The sequence below is a fragment of the Durio zibethinus genome, chromosome 5 (assembly GCF_047325235.1).
Source record: "Durio zibethinus cultivar Kanyao isolate XHJ-2024 chromosome 5, ASM4732523v1, whole genome shotgun sequence".
Lineage (NCBI taxonomy): Eukaryota > Viridiplantae > Streptophyta > Magnoliopsida > Malvales > Malvaceae > Durio > Durio zibethinus.
Window position 1 is genome coordinate 3,529,931 of NC_143166.1, and position 20,246 is coordinate 3,550,176.

The window sequence follows — 20,246 nt, forward strand, 5'->3', positions numbered from 1 at the left end:
TGACTTATCGACAGCTTTTGGAGAAGCAGCTAGTAATTATCTCATTGACCTAGCTACCATGAGATCATGATGTCCTGTCCTTGATCGACCATCTTGGTTTGGTCTACCTCAAAACCAATATATATTTTTTTATTTTATGTATCCCTATACCATCATACAAATCTTGATTGTAGCTTAGATTTGCTTGAATCAACGATCATATGTACTCAATTACTCATCTTATTTTCAATTATTATTATATATATATTTATTTTAATCCTTTGTCAGTATGTATTTGTTCGTATCATGATAACTTGCTGGCGCAAGTCATTATAAAGTAAATAGCTTTAATTAAGATCAATTATACTATTAAATTGTAATACAATCATGTTCTAATAATTTATGACATTGACAACTGATTATTTAAGAATTAGTTGACCTGGTTACAGTGAAATACATATTATTGATGTTAACTTAGCTTTAAACAATAAGAGTTGAGAGATTAATTTATCTTAACTAAGCTTAATTAAGAAAATTTGACAAGATCGTGGATAGCCTACACCAAATTAAGTTAGCTGAGAAAACCCAGATTCATACATTTATTAATTCTGAATTATTGTTCAGGAGTTTGATTATGTATGCAGGTTTTGGCTTAGGGTTATTTGCAAGCAGCTTTAACCTGGTGCATGCCGGTACAAAATTTTAACCGTTTTCGTATGTTTGATTTGTACTTAAAATTAAAGAGAAGTACAAGCTAGTAGGCTGAGTTGGTGCATGATCATTCTAATTCTCTCTTTCTCAAATAATAAAATAAAATAAAATAAATCACTACCGGTAAAATTTAATTTAAAACAAAAGTTTTTTTAATTTAATAATTTAATAATTTATATTATAAAAATTATTAAAAATTTATATATTTATATTATATTTTATATAAAAATTATATATTATAATTTATATTGATATAAAAATATAAAATTTTTTATTTTATTAAATTTATCAATACATTTCACCAAAATTTTAAATTATATTATTTTATATATTTTATTTATATTATTTTTATATTATATTATCATTTAAAATTATCTTATTTATCTTTTTGTTTCTAGGCTAAAAATCGACCTTCCAGGCAAAGGAGTGAACAGTGTCCTTGGTTGGCATGGGCCCCACTCCAGGCTGGAATCTTAACACGTGTCAGGATCCCATGGTTGGTGGGTCCACCAAACAGGAATTGTACCAAGTAATAATTCTCCATCAAGATGTGGGTCCCATGCTACTGTCAGTTCAGTTTTCTCCGAGGCCCTTTTAGTTTTTTGCCTTTGAAAACAATTGCATGAAAAAACAACAGTATTCACTTTTCAGAACGGGACGGCAAAAAAGTAGGGATCCCAAATTTTTTTATATCTAAGGAAAAAATTTCTATATTTTTTTTATATGAGATTTTTCTGATAATTATTTAAAATTTAATTAATTTAAAATTAAATCGAGTTAAATTTTATAAAAAAATAAATTTTTTAAATTTATTTTTTTAGTTATAAAATTTAAAATCAAAATTTTATTTAAAAAATTAATATTTTATCAATTGAACCAACAGCATAGTAAAAGTTTTATATTTTGACTTTATATCAAAATTAAGTGAAATTTTTAAATTTCATGATCAGAATTTAAATATTGATATATTTTAATTATTTTTATTTTTAATATATATTTTAAAATATATGTGTAATTTTATTAATAAAATTTTAAAAAATTACCGATAATAAATGATATAATTTTTTATTTATTAACATTTTTTATTTTTTTAAAAAAATCAAATATATTAATAATAAATTTTTTTAATTTCAGAAACAGAATTAATATAATAACATATGTCCCTTATATATTTAAAGAAATTAATTAAAAAAATGAGATATATACCATTAACTTAATTTCACTTATAAAATTAAATATCAATATATCAAATAATTTTTCTTATTTTCATATTGAAAAAGTTAAGATATTCTGAATAAGGTTACCACCATAAAGAGATCCAAAGAATTGTCAGCGGCCAGGAAGTAACCGATTTTTCATATGAGTGTAGCACTTCTAAGGAAAATGCTCTTGTCAAAAATTGCCAAATGCAGCAAAAAAAAAAAAGAGTAAAAGAGGGAAAGGAAGAGTAACATGCGTTTGCACCAAAATAGAAAGAACTGAAGATATGCAGATTGTAAGAACGTTAAAGATAAAGCCAAGCTTTTGGGCAAACAATAAATTTAAGCAAGGATATGGAAAATCTTGGAAGATGGAACTTGTGGTGAAAGGGGAGGAAAATGACAAAGTGTTGCCAGGTTAACGTAAGAAAATTTAAAGGCAATAGGTAATAGATTAGGTCAAGTATTTTGTTGGGGGGGGGGGGGGGGGTTGAAATAGGATATAAAGAAAATTTTCGATAAATTCGATTAATTTGTTCATGAAATTATTTTTTAAAAAATAATATTTAATAAAATTATACTCTAAATTTTAGTGTTTATAATTTTTTTATTTTTAAGTTATGATTTATTTTATATATTTAAAAAGAAAATTAATATGTTATTTTTTTTTTGTTATTTAATCAACGTGATTATTATTATAAGTGGTAAGAGGTTCGATAATTACAATTATTGGATATAACGTAACGTTTGAATTATTCAAAAATCTTCATTTGTCGTATAATTCCTTTGATTTGAATTATTATCTTCTTATTTTTGTTTAGAAAAATTAAAGTGCTTATGTTTCACTATTTAATTATTTTAATAGTAGGTTTGAATTTGGTAAAAACTAATTTAACTGCAAATATCTTATTTCAATCATTATAATATACTTATTAATTTTAATGGCTTTTTACGTGTAAGGAAGAATATCTATGGTAGACAAGCCTTTTGTTTCTTGACATCAAAGCTTCTAATATAAACCAATTGTCATTTAAATTATTTATTCTATTGTCTTATTTTAAACATGTTCGACAATGAATATAGGATTAATTGATTATAACTTCTAAATTAATTTAGTCAACCATTCATATTCAAAATTTACATTTTACCTTATGTATTTATCCAACCTCACTCTTATAAACATGTCTTGATCCCCAAATTGTAAATTTTTTTCCCCGTTGTCAAAAAGGGTTGGTATAAGTGATAAAAATTTAGGGTTCAGATGCAAAATATCTAAGTTTGAATTCTCACAATCTCCTGTTGGTAGGTGATTTTTAAATTGGAAAAATCTCAAAAAATATCTGTAAATCTTTTTATAAGTTTACGGCTTATTCTAATTTTAAAGATGAAATAATCTCTCATGCTTTTAAACTTATTCTTATAATTTTTTTTTACTGATTTATATGCCATTGTAAAAACTACATGTGCTTGCCTCTTTTTTTTTTTTTTTTTATGTTAATCACAATCAGGGATCGATCGAATTTATTTAATTATATGTGTAAAAGTAAATGTAAAAATAAAAGTAATTATTGTTAGCATTTAATCAAAGTAAATAGTCTATCATATTAACATTAAGTTCGATAAAAAGGAAAAAAATTAATATAATGATTGAACTATATGAAAATAAATTTCAATTATTAGATTAAATAATTTTTTTTTCTTTTCCGTCCACTCTATTAAACATAATAAGCTCATAAAAAATTTTGACTACGGTCAAGAAACGGAACTTAATTGTGGGGAATTAGTGTTTAAACCAAGCTAAGGTACATACGCATTTCTCCAATGACGAATTGCAATCTTGAAAAAATTGTAGTCAATCGTCAATACTAGTAGTAGAAGTAATTGAAAAGATTGGCTATTTTGAGCTAAACAGCGGCCATATCTTGTTAAAAAGCTTGAGATACAAGCTTAAATTTGCCTGAGTTCAAGGTGGGGTGGCAGCCTAGAAATTTCTTGATTTGGTTTGTTTTCTCAATCATTTGAAACATGAATTCTTCGTGGAAATTGAGGTCTAGAGAAGCTATGCTTATTAGATTATTTGACTTCTGCCCTCTTCGATGAAGTAACACCTACTTAATTTTCTTTAGTTCACTATTTTTTTAAAGAAACGTCGCCAAAGGTAAGAAAAAATATTAAAAGTATTAAATTTTAAATTCGTTAAATTTTACCTATATTTGCATGAATTATATAATATAAACTCTGTATTTTTATTTTTTATGCCATGGATCTGTTGGTGCTGTTAAAACTTAAATACAATAATTATTGGATTTTTTTATTAATTTAAAAATAATTAATCACACAATTTAACATGATAAAAAAAGTTTCGAATTTGAATTTTTTAAAAAAAAGTTTCTCATCCAGCTTCCACTTTCTTTTCATACTCAGATTCACTTGAAAGTTTATTAATTATTCATTTAATTTATGACTGAAGAAGACTAGAAGGGTGTTAAAACTTAAATATGATAATAAACGAATTTTTATTAACTTATTATTTAAAATTATAAAGTAACGGTTCACTCAACTTAATATGAGCAAAGAAAGTTAGAGTTCTATTAACTCGTTACTTTAACTCATTTCAAGTTGGAATTTTGGGGGATAATTTATCTATTTATTCAACACAATTAAATTTTTTTAAAATATAGTATTATTATTTTTGGTTGAGCAAGTTGGCATCCCCACGTTGCCGCCATCACTGCATGGACGAAACGTTTTTTTTTAGTGTTTCTAATCTATGGAAGCCAATGATTAGGCACCAAATTTTACTCCATTGATCTGCTTGAAACTTGATTTTAGATAAACAAAAGCCGGTCGCAAAAACCAACCCTTACACCGCAAAATTTGGTTGACTTAGACTCTAGATTTGATAATTTTAAATATAATATAATAATATAATATAAAATATAAAATGTAAAATAAAATAATTTAAAATTTTAATAAAAATTATAAATAATTTAATAAATTTTTAAAAAATATATTTTATATTTTTATGTCAATCCTTATTGTAGCACATAATTTTTGTACAAATATATAAATTTTTAATATTTTTTATGATATAAATACATAAATTATTAAATAATTCTAACTCGTGAGCTTTGAGCTATCCAAAATTTGTTGACCTTCCATGAGTTACTTTGCTGCAATGTACCATAACACACACGAACAAAACATGTTCCTTGTGGTTAGTAATTTGTGCCTTAAATTGCAAGCTCAATGTCAACCCAAAATTGATGGAGAGATTGATAAATTTTACTAAAAACATGGCATTTTATTTAATATTAAAAACATGTATTTTTCAAATATTTTCTTCACCCAATTAAAAAAATAAATTCTTCTAATAATTTAATATATTGTATAGGTTTCAAACTATGGACTTACCCAGCTTTTTGTAGGGTTACTTTAAATTTAATTACAATTAGTATATGAGCTTATGCTACTAAATTAGTCCAAAGTTGCATGTTGTTATTATCTTTTATGATCAACATGAGCTACTATTGGTATTGAGCTCGACTTGAAAGTGTTTTTGTGAATGCAAAAGAGAAAGACGGTTAGAGAGAAAGGCATAAGGTGTTCTTGTATTTGCACTCCGACGCGTAAATCAGTAAAGATCAAGTCAGAAAAAAAATAAGAAGAAAAGAGAGAAGTGAATGGGATAAACTTGCCTTCATAGTACATGAGTCTTCATATTTATCGGTAAGTTGACGGGGACCATAAGGGGACAATTATGATAGGATCGAGCTGAGGTGGCACTGACTATGTTAGGCTGACTTGACATGTCTGATTGATACAAATGACAAAGATACCCTTGGTTATTTGCTGAAGGCTTTGAGAGAGAAAAAAATCACTATACTCTTTTGACCATCAAATACCCCTAATATTTTTTCCCACCATCAAGTGTTTTGAGTACCAGATCATCAAATTTATTACTGACATCCCCGATGTGGGATGCTTGGCTGTATGATTCATCAAAGTTTAATGTTGTAGGGGAGGTCAATTTTGGATGATGACTAACTTTAAGCCATAGTTCGACTTGATGGTTATCCAATCCACGCGTGTATTCTAGATTGAGTGCATAATCAGTTTAAAAGTTACTGAGATGATAATTGTCTGGAGTGATTCAAGATTAGTGCTGAAGTTCATCTGGTCACGGTGAAACTTGTATTTTTTTTTTTTTGAAAATTTGAATTTAAGCTTTTATTTTAGACTTTAGAGGTGAATTGGGCTCTCGGTTTACCCGTGACGATTGTTTGGTTTAGATGGTCTAATCTGTGGTTCGTCCAATTAGGTCAATCTAATATTATTAAATGAAGAGAAAAATGGCTTAAGCAAGAAAATTTAAAGCAAAAAGACGAAAAAAAATATCTTTTTGCCCATTCTCTGACACATAGTATGGAACATATCGTCCATCTATTCTGTAATGCATCTATATAAAGGGCTGGTAGGGCTTTAATTTTTCACCTTTTACTTTCTTTGCTTTTCATCAAACTTAAAATTTTCAATCTCAACAGCTTTCTAGCCTTCAAAGTTTTTTTTACATCCATTTCAGTATGTATTTCTAACCATATCTTTTAGTATGAGTTTTGGAGAGGTTGAGAGTAGAGCTAAGGGGAGGTCAACAAGGGCAGTAGAATGACAACCTAATCCCCCTATTATTGAGGGCTACAACTATACAAAAAAAGCTTATTGGCTCAACATGATGTTCACGGAAGGGCAACGGTGCAATGAAAAGAATGATAGGATAAGAAACGAGTGAGTTTTGAGCACGAAAGAGTTGTGTGCTTAGATCAACTTTGAACTTCAACGTCCACCTACTTTTCATGTTTCTCAAGTCGGTTTATCTTTTATGGTGGACCTTTCTTCCTCTTCGGTGGCTCTCCCTTTTAGGGTTCGATCTCTTCCATCTCCTGTCACTTTATGTCCCACTTCAATCAATTTTTTTGGACATCTCATCCTCTCCTGAAAGGTTTCCACCTTGTTTTTTTTTTTTTTTTTGATTAAACTACCTTCACTACTACTCTTCTTTGGGATTCATTTCCTACCTAAAAATCAAATTCTTCTGACGATAGGGGTTTTAAGGAGGAACAAGAAGAAGGGAACACCTCGGATAGAGAAAGTGATAGTGAGAAAAAGAGTCCAGTGGTGCAAGATAAACTTGTCGAGGTCCTTGTATATACTCTGTGTGACCTTGACATGATCTCTAAAAATATGATGAATGAGCTAAAAGGTAGGACAAATCTAGAAGACAATTCTAACATATGTTAGGCATATCATATTTGTGACTTGGGTACCACTTTTTTTTTTTTTCAGATAGAGGTACAATATAATAATGCCAAACTCTTTAAATTGGGCCATTGATAGATTGGAACCATATCAGCTCTATGTATATTGGGATTCATTTGTGATCGATTTGAGGTTTCCATTTCATTTTTTATTCATTTCAATTTTTAATTCTTATAATTTGACAATCTCTCAATTTATTCCAAATTCTATTCGATACATAGTTGCTTTTATTATTCTTTCTTCTCTCTTAAGAAAATCCTAATGACAACATGTGGTTTTTATATAATAGTTCAACCAAATAAAAAACTTTTTGTAGATTGCTCGAGCTCAATAAAGAATTAAAAGCTATTCTTTCTATATTATAAAAAATAAAGGCAAATAAAGACGATAAGCCTAAAGATGAGGCCTAAGAAATGAAGAGTACACCCAGCTCTTTTGTGGACATACTGATTACCCTCTTTATTTTTTATCTATCAAATCAAGATAAGATTTTAGATTTTACACATATGAGATAGCTCATCATCGATGCTCACAGGCTGACTTTTTCGAAAGTAATAAATAGGATGAAGTATTGGGGTAATTCTGAAGTAACCTAGTAGGGTTTATTTTAAGTTAATTTTTATTTAACTGTTAACTTGATTTTGCAAAGATGACAGTAGCAATGAGTTCGATGTCTCATTGTACCAACATGGCCTAAGGCCCAAAAGAGGCTAAAAAAAGATCCAGCTCAAGGCCTTATATTGTGAAATAGACAAGGTGATTAGCACCTTTATGTCATGCTCTCTCTCATATCAAAAGTCAAAAATGAAGGTAGGTCAGGACCTATCCTCTACATCAACACTAACACTACCTCTTTCAACCAAAAGATCATTACTGAAGACCTCTTTCTTTACTCTCGAGAACCCCGAAGCTAAAGTGTTAAGGCTTAACTCAGAGAGAATATCCACGAGGTTGGAGTGTGCTCCAACAGATGACTCCATTTTTAACCTCGACGTAGTTAGAGAGTTCTGTAAGGTCACGATTCCTCTTCTTAGTAAGTATCTCCTAACCTCAGCTTGGTTTCTTATTATTGTTATTATTTTTTATTTTTTTATGTTTAAGGTCTTTTCGTGTAATCCAAAAGAAGTTTCTACCTCAGCTTGTGAAGAATGGTAATTAGGCCTTCTACCATACTTATCTTGTCATAAAGTATATACTGAAGGTTGAGATGAATATGGCTACCTTTACCAAAAAGCACAAGAAAAGCTCAAAGGCATTGGATAACTTTAAGTTAAGCCTCAATGTGTCCCATAAAAAGAAGGTTGAGCTGAAGAAAAAAGGTGAATAAGCTAACAGCGAAGCTGAAGACCTTTTCTATCGACAAGGCCTTAGCCTAATATATGAAGGAATAGGCCAAGCTAAAGCTTAATGATGCTCAAGTCAAAATTGCAAGGCTAAAGTATAAGCTAAAGGCTCAAGATAAAAGGGAAAATGAGTTAAAAGTGAAGGCCGTGAAGGAATATAAGGCTTTTGATGACTGTTTTAAGGTGAAGGTAGAGTTTTCAAAAAAGAACATACTTGGTGCCTTTCAGTTGGCCAATGATAAGGTACAATTTAAATTCTCTTCTCTCAACCTCAACCTTTTTGATATTGACATCAATAATATCAGATTAAAGGTTTATCCAAATCAACTCGAAAAGGATGAGAAAGAGGAAGAAGATGATGATGATAAGGCCTTGGAGGGTGAGTTGAAGGCTACCTTGAGGATCAAAGAGAAATTTATAGAGGTCATCAAATGTGAAGTCATTCCTATTGCTTTTGTTGATAAGAGTGCTCTTTTTCTATTACTGTTGCTGATGAATAAATTCTATAATTTTTTATTTTTGACTTTGTAAATTTTTTTATATGAGGTCAGTTTTTTGTAATGACTTCACATACTTTAACCGATGTATTTTGTTATGATGAAATAAATTTTTTTTTTCAAGTTTCAATTTTGATTTATCGTAATTTCTTTCTTATTTGTACAAGTTTTAAAATGGTTAACTGATCTAAAGGTCGATAATTGGACTGCAGACTTACATAATTGCTTATATTAGATGAACATAATTACAAGTTTTGGGTCAGATTTCTTCAAATCACTTAAATGCAAGCTTACCAAAGATAATTTAGTTCATGTGTTTGCTTACAAAATAATGCAAGTGTGAGCTCGATTTGAATCGATCTACTGGTAATAGACTTGATTTGTATTTCACATCTTTAAGATGGTAATGCCATTTGTAAAATAATACAAGTATGACCTCGGTTTATACCAAGCTACTGATAATAAATCTTTAAGTTGTTTGAGTTTCACATCTTTGGAAAGATATCGCCATTTAGATCTTGTAATTTATAAGTCATATTGTGAATGAGCTTTTTAACAATATATGGTCTTTTTCACATTAGGGTAAATTTGCTACCTCGATCATCTGCCCTTGAAACTTCAACTTTTCTAAATACCAAATCGCCATTCATAATGTGTTTACACCATACTCTTTTATTATAATAGTTGACTACCTTTTGCTGGTAGGCTGTAATCCATGTTAGGGCTATGTTTTTTTTATTATTCGACGAGGTTGAAGTTAGTCCTAAGCGTATTTTCATTTTTTTTCTTTCAACGTCAATTCAACTCTTAAACTTAACAGGTTCTCAGGGCCCATAAAACTCCTGGTAGCTTAGCGACCTACTTTTTTTTTATCGTGATAAGCCTTTTTAACAATGCTTCTAATATTATCTTATTTGCAAGTTTGACCTACCCGTTAGACTGAGAGTGGGCAACTGACATAAACTTGAGGTCGATGTAAAGATTTAAGTAACATTTCCTGAATTTTAAATTTTTGAATTGTTTATCATAGTTTGTTATTATAGACTGAGGTAATCTGAATTTACAAACTATGTTTTTTCACATGAATTTCTTAACTTGTGTTTCCATAGTGGTGGCTAAAGCTTTAGCTTTCAACCATTTTGTGAAGTAATCTACTACTACTAAAATGAATCTCTTCTAATCTATAGTCAGAGTGAATGGTTCGAGGACATCCATTTTTCATTATATGAATGATCACGGGCTGATGATAGTAGTGAGCTCGATTATTGGAGATATTGCACATGGGTAAATCTTAGACACTTGTCTCATTTCTTCACCAGTTCGATCATATCTCTCATGATGGGGGCTAATAATAGCCCTGTTTTAGCACTTTATAAGCCAAAAGCTGAGGTTTGAGGTGACTTTCATATATTTCTTCATGAATTTCTCACAAGATGTATTCTACCTCTTTTTCATCAACACATCTTAAGTAAAGTAGGTTGAAAAATTTTTTATATAATTTTTCTTCAATCATTGTGTACTAGGGGACCTTTCTCATTAATACCCTAGGCCAAACTCTTTCATTGGGTAACACTTCCGTGGTCAGATATGCTTTGGTGTCATCCAGATTTTTTTCTTTGTAACTTGTCCCATGAACCTATCATCGGTGCTTTTATATACTAGTTCTTCTACTAGAACTCGATCTAGACTTTTCATCGTTGCTACTGAAGCCAACTTAGACAGGAAGTCTACTATTAAATTTTTTGACATTGATATCTTTTTTACCTTAATTTTCTTGAAGCTAGCTACCAAGACTAGCGCTTTGTCAAGATATTTTTAAATTTCATCTCTTGAGCTCCAAACTCTCCATTTATTTGTCTAACTACTAGTTGAGAATCATTATAAGTGATTATGTGTTGAGCATTTAGCTTAGTTGTTAACTTTAGGCTTGCTATTAATGCCATATTTTACTTCATTATTAGATGTCCTGAACTTAAATCTCAAAGTGTATAGGTATTGTAGCCCTTCTAGGTTGATCAAAATGAGGTCGGTTCCTTTGTTCTAGCTCGTAACTGATCCATTGACATAAATCTTCTAATTATCCTTATCATAATTTTTTTTTAGACTATTTTTTTGGTTGTATCAAAGTGTACTTTATAATGAAGTCTACCAGCACTTGTGATTTTAATGTCGATCTAGGTGAAATGTATAGATCAAATTCATTGAGCTCTACTGCCTACTTGATTAGCCTTATCAACATTACAGGTTTTTATAAAACTTACCTTAGTGGTTGATCAGTTAGGACATGGATCGTGTAAACTTGAAAGTACGATCTAAGTTTTCTAGTTTAGGTGACAATAGTGTAACCTAATTTTCTGTCACTGTAGTTAACTTTAGGCCCTATCAATACTTTGCTTACAAAATAGATCAGTCATTATTTTTCTTTTTCTTTTCGAATTAGGACTAAGCTAACAGCTTGATTTATGTTGGCTAAGTATAAGTATAATGTTTCGACAATCTTCAGTTTAGACAAGATAGATAGAGAGGATAAGAACTCTTTGATTTCATTAAAAGCTGTTTGGCATTGAAAAGTCCACCTGAAGTCAAAGACATTTTTAAGAATTTTGAAGAACGATAGACATCGTTCTATTGATTTGGACATAAATCGACTGAACGCGACTATTCGTTAGTTAACCTCTATTTTTTTTTTCTAAGGTTGGCTCCTTCATTTCTAAGATCACCTGAACCTTTTCGGGGTTCACTTCTATTCTTTTTTGGTTAATCATATAATCGAAGAACTTGTCTGATGTAATACAAAAAGCTTATTTGCTTGGGTTAAGTCTCATATTATAGTTTTTCAAAATGTTGAAAGTTTTTTTGAGGTCCTCCAAATGCTCGATCAAACTCTTACTTTTGATTAGCATGTCATCTACATATACCTTCATATTGCGATTAATTTGGTCTTTTAAGATCTTGTTCACCAATCTTTGATAGGTTGCCCTTACATTCTTCAATCCATAGGGTATGACTTTATAACAGTAAAGGTTTTTCTAAGTAATAAAAGTCATTTTATCCTCATCCTCTTTTAATATTTTGATCTAATTATAATCAAAATAGGCATCTATGAAGCTAAGGAGACCATGCTTGGCATTATCATCTACTAGCTGATCTAACTAAGGAGAAATAAATTATCTTTTAGGTAAACTTTATTCAAGTCAGTAAAGTCCACATATATTTTTTATTTTTTATTGTGTTTTTTTATTATGACTATATTAGCTATCCACTCAGGGTAGTAGACCTCTCTGATAAAGTCAACTCGTAATAATTTATCAACTTTTTTCTCAATAGCATTTTATCTTTTTGGGGTTAATTTTTTTTTTATCAAACTGATTTTACCTCGAGATTAGTATATAGTTTGTGGACCATCACTTCAATATCAATTCTGTGCATGTCAGATAATGTCTAAGCAAATAGGTCGACGTTATCTTTTATGAGTTAAATCAGTTGGTCTTTATATTGAAGCTTGGCTTCGATTTGTATATATTTTTTAGGAATATTGTTCTAGAATGAGATTATCATGAGGTCTTGAGTCGGCTTGGGTTGGTTTACATTCGAGTCTAGTTTTTCATCAATTATCTCTTTTTGTTCAAATAAGTCAGGATCATTTCCTATGAAAATAGATCTTGACGTGATAATTAGTACATTGAAGAACTTATTGAACGTATTAGTAAAAGTGAAGTATATTCTTCATTTCATGTTGTGTTTTGGTCGGCGTATTAGTTAGATACAAGTAACATCAAATTGTTCGCACTGACTTAGGAGCTTGGTTGTTTCTAATATTGTTTTAAAAAATTTAAGAAATGAAACAAAATTAAAATTTTTTAAAGCTCAAGAACTCAGAGCAGCTTAAGAACGCATTTCTTACAGGTCAATCTTACGTTTGGTGCTTTTATTGGTGATTTTTTTTACTTTTTATTAGTTCTTTGCGTTAGTTTTTCTTTGTTTTTGACCTCGATATTGATCGAGTTACCTGTCTGCTTTTCATTCATACCTTTCATTGTTATGACAGAACATTATCGTGCTGTAGATTGGTCTCTCTGAACTTTTTCAATCTTTTCAGGTGTTAGAAATTTCACTTTAAATTGAGAGGCTAAACCTATAGGCCACATAACAAATTGGTTAGTCAGCCTAATATCATATTATAGGCAGATGAGACATCCACTATCATGAATTCTACGATCGAGGTAATTATCTTCGGTTCAGTCTTTAAGGAGATCAAAAGCTTTATAGTTTCTCTTACAGGCACATACTCATTCCCAAATCCTACTAATGTGGTAATGATCGACTTCAACTAATCTTCACCAATCCTTATTTTCTTCAAACAACCATAGTATACGACGTCGGTCGAACTCTTATTATCAAATAGGATTATTTTGACCATATAGTTATACACAAAGGTTGTGATCATTATGGCATCATCATGTGGGTATTAGATTTCTTTCAAATCTTTCAAGCTAAATGAGATCGACTTATTTTTTCAGTCTTTTTTTTTATTGAGGTGCCTACTACCATTACTATGCTCGAGTTAAACTTTTTTTTTGCCAAGGTGGAGCTAACTCCTGTGATGATGTTAATCACCCTAGCAATTGGCCTACTATTATCAGCTCAACCCTTTTTTTGATTCGGCTCTTTTTCTCAAGCAACTCTTTTTTTTTATTCTGCTCTTCCTTTTTTGCCTCAGATGGGCACTTTATGGTCTTGTTTGTAGTCAATTCTAAGTTGGTTTTGTCTTCTTTATCTAATAAATCTTTTCAACTTACCTCTTTTTATCATAGCTTTAATCTTATTTTTTAGGTCAACACTATTTTCGATATTATCTTCGATGTCCTCATGAAAGACATATTTTTTGTCGGATCCCTTTTTGTGTTCTATCTTAGTGGCTTAGGCCATCTGATGTCAGTATTTCTTTTAATTTTTATCATAATCATCTCACAAAAGGTATTCAGTGTAGTGTAGTTTCTTTCTCTGCTGGGACTTCTAGCTCTATATTGTTTCCCTTTTGAAGGAATGATGTATAAATCCTTATCTTTTTTATGATCGAGAAAGGGGAATGAGCCTCTCTCACTTCGACTGCTGAAGAAAAAGAATGATGAGTCTCTCTTACCTCAATTAGTTTTCATTATAGTTTCAATATTAATGTATTTTTCTACTGTTAGTAGGACGTCGACAAAAGTTTTGGGCAGTTCTAGCAACAATGTCAGCTTTAAATGATATTTTTTATTATTGAGTCCACTCGTTAGTGCGACAATAACAACCAACTATTCTAAGTTTTTAACCTGTAGAGCTTTCACGTTAAAACGTGTGACATAACTTTTCAAAGTTTCATTCCGCCTTTGGTGAATTGACATCAAGCCTAGGCTCATTTTCTTTGCTCTTCAGTTACTCACAAATCTGGACAAAAATGAGTGGCTGAGCTCATTGAATGTAGTGATTGACCTTGGTTATAGACTGTTGTACCAAGATTGGGTGGTGTCTTTTAACGTAATTCCTAGACCTTTACACATTAGAGTTTTGTCTGCCCCCTATACTAGCTAAGGTGAGTTTTTGTTCCAGCCAAGGCGGTTGTCTATCATTCCTCTTAAGTTCTTTTTCTTTTTTTGTGGCATTATTTTATGTTCGGTTAATATGAGATGACCCCCTATCTCACATGCCAAAATATTGTATCGAGTTTCAACTTGAAGGTATTTTTATAAATATAAAAAAATAATTAAAGATAAAAATAAAAAGTATTTTTTATATTTTTACTCTAATAAATAAGTCAATAAAAATCAGATTGGGACAAAAATAAGAAGAAATGAGAGAAGTTAATGAGATGAACTTAGTAGCCAAAAAGAAATTCGGCTGTTAAATAAATTAAACCCTGAAAAAGTTTAGCTATAAAAGGTAGTAAAAAATTAATTGGAGTGGAGATGACAATTTAATTTAACAGGCGAAGTTGTAAAAATCAAATTTATTTTTTAAAAATAATCTCATTATCAATATTACTTAAATAAGGGGTGAGAATGTATATTTTTATCCGTTTGGGCTGTGGTTGTTGTAGTTATCCCTCTGTGGGTCATTGGAGGTCGCGCCCATCACGAGCGTTATTTTCTCCCTTTGATTCCTTTAATTTTGATTTTGAGTTTGTTTTTATGTTTTTGGTCTGAACTCTGATGATGAAGTGGGAGTAGTAATGAAAAACCAAGCAAAACCCTCCACTATCCAATGCTCAGATTCGTCACCCATTCATCTCTTTTCTTTGGTTTTTGAGCATCTTCACACAAATCCATAATACCCACACCCAAAGGAAAGAAAAAATTATCCCAAAATTAGGAAACTAAGAAGAAGAAGATCAAGAAATTAACAATCATGAAAAGAGACCTTCATCATCTCCAATCCAACCCAGACCCACCGACTGTAGGTAGCTCTTCGGTTTGCGGTGGTTCTACAACCGGAAAGACCAAGATGTGGGAGGAAGAAGCCGCCCAACAAGACTGTGGAATGGATGAGCTTTTGGCGGTTCTTGGGTACAAGGTTAAAACTTCAGACATGGCAGAAGTGGCTCAAAAGCTTGAGCAGTTAGAGGAAGTTATGTGTAATGTTCAAGATGATGGGATTTCACATCTTGCTTCTGAAACCGTTCATTATAATCCTTCCGATCTATCCACTTGGCTTGAAAGCATGCTCTGCGAGCTTAACCCTCCCTCCACTCCTGTTGTAGCTGCTGGAACGGCGGCGGCGGCGGCGGCGGCTACGTTAGATGATTCATTTCTTGCCCCGGCTGAGTCGTCAACTTTAACGACGTTGGATTTCGGCAACAACAATAAAAAACATCAGAAAAGAGGGCAACAAATCTTGGAGGAAGCTTCGTGTTCGGACTATGATCTCAAAGCAATTCCGGGTAAGGCTATTTATTCTCAAAAAGCCCAAAGTCAAACCCACGATTCGTCGTCTCCTTCTACTCAAAACAACGTTAAATCTGAAAAACGCTTGAAATCCTCATCTGGGTCGCACTTGGATATCTTCCCTCCTGATGCTTCATATGGAATTTCGGCTGAGTCAACTCGTCCTGTAGTCCTGGTTGACTCACAAGAAAACGGAATCCGGCTCGTCCATACTTTGATGGCATGTGCAGAAGCTGTCCAGCAAAAGAATTTTAGTCTGGCCGAAGCGTTGGTGAAACAAATTGGGATTTTAGCGATTTCTCAAGCTGGGGCTATGCGAAAAGTTGCTACGTGTTTTGCTGAAGCATTAGCTCGAAGGATTTATAGATTATATCCTCAAAACCCACTCGACCATTCTTTATCAGATGTTCTTCACATGCACTTTTATGAGACTTGCCCTTATCTGAAGTTCGCTCATTTCACAGCTAACCAAGCTATTCTAGAAGCTTTTGAAGGCAAAAAAAGGGTTCATGTTATCGATTTTTCGATGAATCAGGGTATGCAATGGCCTGCTTTGATGCAAGCTTTAGCATTAAGAGTTGGTGGTCCACCGACTTTTAGATTAACTGGGATTGGACCTCCCAGCCATGATAACTCGGATCACTTGCAAGAAGTTGGTTGGAAGTTGGCTCAGTTAGCTGAAATGATTCACGTTAAGTTTGAATACCGTGGGTTCGTGGCTAATTCTTTGGCTGATTTGGAAGCTTCAATGCTTGATATTAGACCGACTGAAGTTGAAGTCGTGGCTGTTAACTCAGTTTTTGAGTTACACAAATTGTTGGCTCGGCCTGGTGCTATTGACAAAGTTTTATCTCTGGTGAAACGAATGAAGCCTGAGATTGTTACTATTGTTGAGCAAGAAGCGAACCATAACGGTCCGATCTTCTTAGACCGGTTCACTGAGTCTTTACATTATTATTCGACGCTATTTGACTCGTTGGAGGGGTCGGTTAGTAGTCAGGATAAGGTTATGTCGGAGGCGTATTTGGGAAAACAGATTTGTAATGTGGTGGCTTGTGAAGGGGTGGACCGAGTTGAGAGGCACGAGACGTTGACTCAGTGGAGAACTCGGTTGGTTTCGGCGGGGTTTGCACCAGTTCACTTGGGCTCTAATGCGTTCAAGCAAGCTAGCATGTTGTTGGCCTTGTTTGCCGGCGGAGATGGGCATGCAGTGGAGGAGAATAACGGGTGTTTGATGCTGGGATGGCATAACCGCCCACTAATTACGACTTCTGCGTGGAAACTCGCTAACAAAATAACAGCTTTTGCCCGCTGAGTTAGTTACTTGACTCAATGAGTTAAGAGTAAATTCAGTTTGGTACCTACCAAACCCTATCTCGGTTGTTCACAATGTTCTATTCTGAGCTGGTGCCGTCCTGCCGGATGAGACTGAGACCCTCCACTCCCAATCTTGTCGACCCCTTTTTTAATTTTTCTAATTATTCAGTCCATTTTTTTTTTTTTTTTAATTTTCAGGTTTTTTTTTGTTGGAAATCTTTCGTATTTTCAGGGTGAATAAAAAAAAGTGTCAATGTATTCATGTTTATATGTATAATAGCTTTGGTTTGAAAAAAAAATGAGAACCCTTTTTATTTTCTCTTTTTTGGAGAATTGATATTGACATGCTATGATTCTAGAGAAAAAAAAATCAGAGTGAAAAAAATGCAGAAGCCTGGTAGAAAACCCAACAGTTTCTTCACTAATCCAATATTTCACTGTCGACATCCCAGCTTGCTGGCTGCTGCGCAAACCCGAAAATTTACTAAGTCTGTGATACTGCTTTTGCACTTCGAATAAAAACATTGGCAACAACGATGAAAACATTAGCAGAGCTATTGAAGTCTGCGCTGTTATTATTATTACTGATTAATTAATAAATATTTTTCAATGTTGAAACTATTCACAGTACCAGATACACACTATTACAGAATCCCTTCCCCTTTGTGTCTAGAAAGCATAATCATAAGAAAGTTAAAAAAGGGCTCACTTATGTCTTGTTCTTAATTACAGGTGGTTTTTTTTTTATTTTAAATATTCGAGGTAGATAAATTTTTTAATTTTTTAAATTATGTCAAGATTTATCATATTTGATAATTTAAAATAAATAATTATAAATTATATATTTAAGATAATTTTAACAAATAATTATTGATAAAATTTAAATCTAAAATTTTTTTCGTTAAAAAAAATAATTTTAACTGATTAAATCAATCATTTGTTGATTAATTATGGATGTTAACTTTTTTGAAAAGGTTCTCACTTTCTCGTGTTCATCTCTTCACTGATTATCTCTTTATTTTACGTCTCTTTTTCCTTTCTCCATTGAAAAAAAAAAAACACCTGCATATGTTTTGTACTATTTTTTTCGTTCCTAACTACCTTGGCTTTTGAATGTGGTGTTTTTCATTCAAAAATACAATTTTATTATTGATTTCAATTTTAATATCATAATATTTAATTTTGCCGTTACAAATATTTTTAATCTCATTACCTATTTTAAATGGACACTTAATGTTTTCATGACCCATTGGAGGATGGCTAGCTAATGCATTCATATATTTAACAAACTCTACATAATAGTTTATCAACTTGTTAGTTACCATTATTCTGATTTTTTTTATTAATCTAATAATTGAATGATTGAGTTGCCAACATGAGAAGATTAGGGTTTTGTCTTGGACTCCAGATCTTATGGTTCAACTTATACAAGTTGCTTGTAAGAGAAGAGAAAATTTTGTTGTCTTGAACTTGAAACTCATGAAAATGGTAGAAAGAAAGAATTTGATGTGTTATATTTAAATTATATCTAGAAATCTTATTCCCTCCACCATGTAACGGTCAGGGATAATTGAACTAATATTAACCAAGCCTGATTCTCCATAATGGGAATGGCCAAGTAAATTCCAATGCTCCTTTGTTTTGCCAAGTCAATATGTAATTGTGTCAACATCTAAATGGGGGATCTGTTCCCACTACTTTGTTGGATCCTGAAAGAATAAGTCACCATCTTTCATGGGTTTTAGCCACTTGTTCTCAAGGAATTACTTTGGTGGATGCAAAGCAAGTTCATGACAATGAAATGGATTGAATTTATTCTCATAGTCCTCACTCTTGTGCAAGATTTTTAATATCACAGTTGTAAACAGATTGCCTTTTCCAAACCTGTAGAATACCAGTAATCTACTTTTTTCGGATAAAATCTTTGATATTTTTAATCAATTTCCATTCTTATTTAATATTTAAACAATAATATTAAATTCAAATACTTATGTGTGAGTGTTTGTCTGTCTCTGTTTCCTTTTCTTCCTCCACTTTATTTGGTGAATAAATGATTAGAAAAATGAATCTACCCTATTATTATATGTTTGACATTATGAAATATGGGCATATGGTGCTCCAAAACTTATTGAAGGCAAGGCAAAGAGATGCCATATCCTCCAAGGCCCATGCCCCATTTTATAGGGCAGATACATATATATCAAAATGTTTGCAAAAACTAACAAGAGAGCTTGATTGCTCAGGATTTGTTAACCCTAGACTTGGCATTAAATTAGTATTATGAAAAAAGAAAAGCCACCATCTCTTATGTCTTTAGGGAATTATGAGGAATAATAATAATATTTTGGTGTATTATTATAATATTAATGTACAGCAAAGGCATGAAATTCTTTATTTGATCCAAGCTGCCAACTTGCATGAGGAAATTGGGGTTTCTGAGCTGACCCCCACTTCTTCTTGACTCATGTTTTGGGGATCACATCATATCCCATTCCAACCCTTGCTTTACACTCACTTTTTTCCCTCTCTTCATGTCATCCATTAGAAGAAAATTCGAAAAGAAGAAAAGGGTGGGCATGCAACTTTCTTTTTCCTTTTGCTCCAAGACAGAAAATGGTTCATTGATATTATTCTATACAAAATTTTTTTTCTATGGAGTGATGTGGTCCAAGGTTCTTGTATGTTTACTAGAACATTACGAAAAGCCAAGTCAACTTACAATTCTTATGCAACTTGTATGTTTACTCGATTCAATAAAAGGATAATATTAATAGTTAAAAGTATAATTTTATTATTAATTTAATAAATAATATATATGATAAATAAATAATAAAATAATATGCATTTGATCAGATGTTTCATTTGGTCATTAGTTATTTAAGAGTTAGAAGAATAAAGGTTAAAATGTTATGTACCCATAGATTAAAATCTCTAGGAAACACCCAAAATAAAATAAAAATA

At 31.6% G+C, this 20,246-nt stretch overlaps 1 protein-coding gene across 1 annotated transcript; it reads left to right on the forward strand.

Annotated features, from left to right (window-relative positions):
* Positions 1-15,094: 15,094 nt before the first annotated feature.
* LOC111282851 (DELLA protein GAIP-like) lies at positions 15,095-17,602 on the forward strand. The gene has a single exon (XM_022871113.2). The coding sequence runs from the start codon at positions 15,433-15,435 to the stop codon at positions 17,281-17,283; it is 1,851 nt and encodes a 616-aa protein (XP_022726848.2). The 5' UTR covers positions 15,095-15,432; the 3' UTR covers positions 17,284-17,602.
* The last annotated feature ends 2,644 nt before the right edge of the window (positions 17,603-20,246 follow it).